Source organism: Perca fluviatilis, chromosome 13, assembly GCF_010015445.1.
Source record: "Perca fluviatilis chromosome 13, GENO_Pfluv_1.0, whole genome shotgun sequence".
Lineage (NCBI taxonomy): Eukaryota > Metazoa > Chordata > Actinopteri > Perciformes > Percidae > Perca > Perca fluviatilis.
The window spans coordinates 20,707,753-20,714,407 of NC_053124.1; the positions used below are offsets into that span (position 1 = coordinate 20,707,753).

The 6,655-nt window shown below is 40.9% G+C and overlaps 1 protein-coding gene across 2 annotated transcripts in view; it reads left to right on the forward strand.

Moving 5' to 3' along the window:
* The window catches only part of LOC120571571 (solute carrier family 45 member 4), a 55,141-nt gene that overhangs the window by 38,113 nt on the left and 10,373 nt on the right, over nucleotides 1-6,655 (forward strand). For both annotated transcript variants that reach the window (XM_039820602.1, XM_039820603.1), the window contains exon 4: nucleotides 582-770. In XM_039820602.1, coding sequence (XP_039676536.1) covers nucleotides 582-770 — 189 coding nt within the window. The remainder of the gene's footprint in view (nucleotides 1-581; nucleotides 771-6,655) is intronic.

The window sequence follows — 6,655 nt, forward strand, 5'->3', positions numbered from 1 at the left end:
AGAACAACAGCAGGATATTGTTAACAGAATTTTGATAAAAGTGAAACGCTGTCTCTTAACAGCTAAATGTAAACCTGTTAACCAGACAGTGATTTTTATGTAGTTTGACTTTGGTAGAATATATAAATTAAGGAATATTCTATAGAAACGTCATCCTCAACATCACCATTACATCAATTATTAATGTTTTATCTTTTTTGTTTTCAAAGTGCAATATTTTAATTCAGCACAACTGAGTGTGTTTTCATTGAATGTGGTGTGCATTGTCCGTGCATGCCCGTGCATAAATGCATATCCTATTTTTTTGTCTTACAGTCTGATTCCAATAAAAAAAAAAAAAAGAAATCCGTTCAATTTAAACCAATCAAATTAAAAATGATGCCGCTCGCTCCTACAATTAGGATGTTACTTGCACCCCCTGGTGGATGACAGAAAGACCAAATCTCAGTTGGTTGTTGGTTAACTTTCAGCATCTGTCTCAATGTGGCTGAAAATCCTTGGATTAATAGTTGACAGTTCTCTCTACATTTCTACATCACTGTCTATAACTAATATCTGTATTTCTGTGTGTCTGTATGCAGGTCTTCCAGAGCAGTACTACAGTCTGACGTGGTTCCTCAGTCCAGTCCTTGGCCTCATGTTTACTCCTCTGATCGGCTCGGCCAGCGATCGCTGCACTCTGCGATGGGGCAGGAGGAGGCCGTTTATCCTGGCTCTCTGTATAGGGACCCTGTTAGGAGTGGCACTGTTTCTGAATGGATCGCTGATAGGTGAGTGCGAGTGTTATTCAATATTCATATTTGGTTTCAATTTAAAAGTATTAAAGAATGTGTGTCAGGGAGGGAGAGAGGACAAAGCAGTCATCAGTTTATTTCTGGCCTCTTGTTTAGCTCCTGAAATCTTGAAATCTCCTGAAAAAGTCAAATAGGCCTAGTAAACTAATGTTGCCATAAAGCCAGTGTTATCATAGAGAACAATAATGGTAGTCACCTTGTAGTTTTAATCCAATTAAAGACACACTTTATGTAATGTGATGTTTTTCACAATAATGTACTTATTACTTTTTCACTTTTTTCTTATCAATCAACAAAACAGAACATGTCAGGAGAGCAACTGAATACATATAATCAAATAAGATACATACATTTCTAATACTGCTGTCCCAGCATTAAAGCATATATACATAACCAACAAAAACAAAAGGGGGAGAAATTCACAGTAACCTGGCCTAAAAAGAAGTTTACTTCGTGCCATGCTGTTATCTAAACCACCTGAGACTATCACGGCCTCTGGCAGTGCAGACGCTGTTGTTTTACCCAGCATGCACTTGTGCCACAGAGGAAATAAAAGAACAGGATGGCTTTCTTCCTGGAATCGGTGGCGGATCACTTGCCAAAAGTCGTGTCCTTGTACCTCGTACAGTCTGAACGTCAGCTTATTACGTTATCCAAATGTCATTCCAAGGACACATTTAACCAATCCAATCAATCAAATTGATCAGTTGTCAATCATACCACACAGATATTGATGTCTGGGCTAACAACCTCGGCATAGTTCCAGTTGTAATACCATGAACCATATGTCTACACACACACACACACACACACACACACACACACACACACACACACACACACACACACACACACACACACACACACACACACACACACAAAAAAAAAAAACACACAAAAAAAAAAACCCACACACACACACACACACACAAACCACACAAAGACTACAGCAGTGTAAGGTTTATGTCATCAGCGTGTTGTTGAATTTAGTGATGGTGACAAACAGAGCTCCTCTTAGTCCTTTTAGACCTCCTCACATCCTTCTTGTACTCGTGAACTCTAAAATTGACCATTTGTATTACACAACAACAAAATTACAACTGAGTGTTGAATTTAACACTTGAAATGATCTATGCAAGAATCTATGTTTTCAAATCCAAGTCAAGCACATTTTTTGTAGTTTAAATACATGGTCTGCTGGTACTATATTTATCAAAAATTGAATCTTCTTTTTGTCTCTAAATGTATCTTGTGTATCAAATCAGGCAAAAGGAAGTCAACCACCTGCCACTTTAAAAGTACATTATACACAATTATTGATTCATTGGTGTAAACAGCACTCTTGTACTCAATTATCAGAGCCCACATGGTCTAAATGGATGCAATTTACCACTGGCTGAAATAGTATCTTGAATTATTGTCTTTGTTTAGATCATATTATTTTAGATGATAATTACGTCTTATAATGAGCAGCCTTTTCTTAAGCTAGAAGTATGAAAATACAAGGCAAGTATGATAATGTTGCAGGCAGTTGCATTGCTACCTGCTGACTTCAAGAGAGGAAAAGACACTGTAAAAAATATGTTTAACTATTAGATTTACAAAAATGATATACTGACATTGGGACAATATACTGTTCAATCTATGGCTATTACAATGGCAAGTGTAATGGTAATGGTCTTAGTATTGCCCACATCTGTTGGTTATTGTTATCGGTCTTGAAATCCCGTATTGGTGCATCCAACCCACATAATATAATAGTGTACATGTTCCATATTCAAATGTGGACCAAATGGGTGAAAAATGTGCAGTGAAACAATAGCCGATTGGGCCTTTTTTTTTTTTTTTTTTTTTTAAAACATATCTTTATTAAATTTCTTCGGGGCACATACAGGAATACAGCTACTGAGTAAAGAACAAAGCCCTCGTTTTAGCCCACCCGTAACCCCTTAAAATAAACAACCAAGACAAAAAAAAATAAAACTAAACAAAAACACAGAAGGTTTGCACATTTGAGGCATACTCAACGTAATCAGTCAAATTGGGTTATTTAGGCTATTGTATGTCACCTGGAAATGTACTTCGAGATCTCAGACCATGCTAGACCATAGAGGCCACTCTGAAGGATCCGTGCACCATCCTCCCCAATATAGTCCAAGAAGGGGTCCCAGATTTTGAAAAAACGGAAAGGCGTGTCTCTGAGCCAGAAGCTAATAGCTTCTAATGGGAGAAGTTCCAACACACTCCGAGTCCATTGTGAAATCGTGGGAACAGAGTCCGAAATCCACAGAAGAAGAATGCATCTCCTCGCATTAAAGAGAAGCACCTCCAGCAGCCTTAGTCTGGAGGAGCCAAGACCCAGTGCTTTAGTATTTAACCCCAGAATACAGCTGATGGGAGTAAGCGCTAGTTTTTTCTTAAATAGAACATCAATTTCCTTACATATTTTGACCCAGAAGTCATTAATAAGGGGGCACTCAAATATATATTGGAAATATGTACCTTCAGAAATATTACTTTTATTACAGAATTTTGAGAGCAATGGGTTAAACCTATTGCGTTTCACCGGTGTGATTTGGAACCTGTGTATGACCCTAAATTGCATCTCCCTGGCTTTGTTGGTAAATAAGCAACCTGCAGGGCCTGACCAGACCCCATTCCACACATCGTCCAAGATAGTCTCCCCAAAATCTGTCTCCCAGAGAGATCTAACGTGAACCGTACAGTCACTGGTTGGAGTTGACAGGGCCTTGTAAAGCCTGCTAATAAGTTTCCTGGAGTCAGGCTTCATGAGAGCCTTCTCCACAACTGAGATGGAAAACCCATTAGGATACAACTTGGTTTTAGAAAGAATGAAACTGCGTATTTGCAGATACCTAAAAAAGTTATTCTGCGGGAGATTGTACTTCACTCTGAGCTGATCAAAAGATCCTCCTCTGTCAGCAGGTCACCCACAGTCTTTATACCCCTACTAAACCACACTGAGAAGGCTTGGTCGGCCAGACCAGGAGGGAAATCTGGGTTAAAATGGACAGGTGTAAGGAGAGGAAAAACCCATCTTGGTCTTCTAACTTTCTTATCATCATCCAGACTTTTAAAGTATTCTGTAGAATAAAATTGCCCTTTAAAGTGCCCATATTATGAAAAAAACACTTTTTCTGGTATTTGGGGTGTTCTTTTGTGTCTCTGGTGCTTCCACACACATACAAACTTTGAAAAAAATCCATCCATGCTGTTTTGAGTGAGATACGGTTTCTGAATGTGTCCTGCCTTCAGTCTCCTAGTGAGCTGTTCAAAATCGGCTCGGACTGTGACGTCACAATCCGAAATGAGCTGGCTAACCGCAACCGTTAGCTCGTAGCGTTAGCATTAGAATGCTAACGCTAATGCTAACACTAGCATGGTACCTCGTTCTCAATAGCAAAGCACTGCTACAACACACACAAGTTCACCATAATCTACAAAATAACTACTTACATGTGCGCCCTCATTTAGAAGTTTCCCAGCTAATCCTGCCTTGTAACTGACTGAAGTTCGAGAAACAGCCTGTCTTTTACTTCTATGGAGCTAGCTAGCTGACATGATCTACATCTGAGCTACTGAGCATGTGCGAGTGCAATCAAAGATAGTACAGAAGAAGAAGAAGAAAAGAGGTCTCACTCTGTAGCTAAAACAGAAACCAGGTGAAAAGAGGATGTACAGCAGTGAGAGAGAGCTGTGCAGTACAACAAAAATATGGTGTTTTTTGAAAATTAAACCATGTAAACCTATTCTGGTACAACTTTAAAATACAATTATGAACCTGAAAATGAGTATAATATGGGCGCTTTAAGTTAAGGCGAGCGAACCCCTTAGATGCATATAATAGATGGTACAAAGGAATAGGGGCCACTGAGGCAGCCTCCAAACCAAGCCAGGTGGTTTCGGTACCCTTGTCAAACCAATGCCAAATATAGGTGCAAAGAGATGCTAACTGATAGCGTCTAAAATCCGGTACTACCAAGCCCCCTTCCTCGAGGGGGCGCTGTAGTGTAGTGAGTTTCAACCTGGCTCGCTTGTTCCTCCAGAGAAAGGAAGTCATAGAGCTGTTTATAACAGAAAGAGATTTTCTTGTTAACAAAGCTGGGATCATTTGGAAAGGATACAGTAACCGGGGAAGTATAGTCATTCTGATAAGATTCATCCTACCCAGGAGAGACAGTGGCAAAGCCGTCCATCGGGCCAGGTCTTCCTTAATCTTACGAATTGCAGGTACAAAATTGGCTTTGTAAAGGCCTGAGAGTAAGGGAGTAATGTGTATGCCCAGGTAGACAAAACCGGATGGGAACCAGCGGAAAGGGGCGGAGCATTGCGGAGACCAAGACACATGAGAAGTGAGGGGCATAGCTTCAGATTTAGAGTAATTAATTTTGTAGCCTGAAAATCGACCAAAGGAGTTAATTATGTCAACAACCCGTGTGATAGAAGATTCAGGACTGCTTAGGTAAAGGAGAAAATCATCACAGTAGAGTGAGATTTTATGACACGTGGGGCCCACTTGGATGCCTGTCACCAAAGGATCAGATCTAATGGCCTCTGCTAGGGGCTCCATGGCAAGGGCGAATAAAAGTGGCGAGGCCGGACAACCTTGTCTAGTGCCCCTTCTTACCGAGAACGGGAAAGACTTCAGGCCATTTGTAATGACAGAGGTGCGAGGGGCAGCGATATAGCAGAGATATCCACTTAATAAAGTTGTCACCAAGGTTAAATTTTGAAGAACACCCAGCAGATAGGGCCATTCAATCCTGTCAAAGGCCTTCTCTGCATCAAGGGAGATGAAGAGAGATTTGGCCTTTGACGTCGAACCATGCTGTATGAGGTTCAAAAGTCTCCTTACATTGTTGCGCGAGTTACGACCCAATATGAACCCAGTTTGGTCCACCGAAATTAAATCTGGGAGGACACCCTCAAGCCTATTAGCCAGAATTTTAGCCAATAACTTTCGGTCTACGGCAGGGCAATTGGTCTGTAGGAGGCACATTCATCTGCAGGTTTGCCTTTCTTTAAAATTGGGGAAATCTTTGCATCCATCATAGTGTCAGGGAGAGCCCCAGAATCAAAGGAATGGGATAGCATATGAAGAAGAGGGTCCACCAACAGGTCTCTAAAGGTTTTATAAAATTCAGGGGTCAGCCCATCAGGTCCTGGGGCCTTATTATTTTGTAAGCCACCGATGGCTTCTATCACTTCCTCACGGGTAACAGGCCTATTCAGCCTCTCTTTCTGAGTCTCAGAGGCTTGAGGGAGTTTGATAGATGATAGGAAATTATGCATTAGCTGCCCAGAGCTGTGATCTGATTCAGAATTGTATAAGTGTTCATAGAAATCAAGAAATGAGTTGTTTATATCTTTGTTGCTATGGACTCTTGCACCAGCACTGTTCTTTACAACTGGAATAGCCTGGGAGGATTGGGCCTTTTTAATAGAACAAAGTGAAATGAATTGTCAAAGGAGTTATAAATACCAAGAACAAGAGCTGTGTGAACTGTTTTCTGTCAGCAGATTCTATTCTGTTCCATTCAATTCATTTCTGTTCTACCTCCATTCTTCTGCACAGAGGTTGGCACCCAGGTTGTGTGTGTGTGTGTGTGTGTGTGTGTGTGTGTGTGTGTGTGTGTGTGTGTGTGTGTGTGTGTGTGTGTGTGTGCGTGTGCGTACGTACGTGTGTGTACCTTGCCAGCAGGGTTGACATGGGAAAAGACCAGTGACTTTTATCTGTGTGGGAGAAATGAGAGAATAAGAGAGAAAGTGTATGTTTCAATGGTTCTGTGTATATGAATGTGTGTGAACAACACAGGGTGACATGGGAACACTGTAGTAAC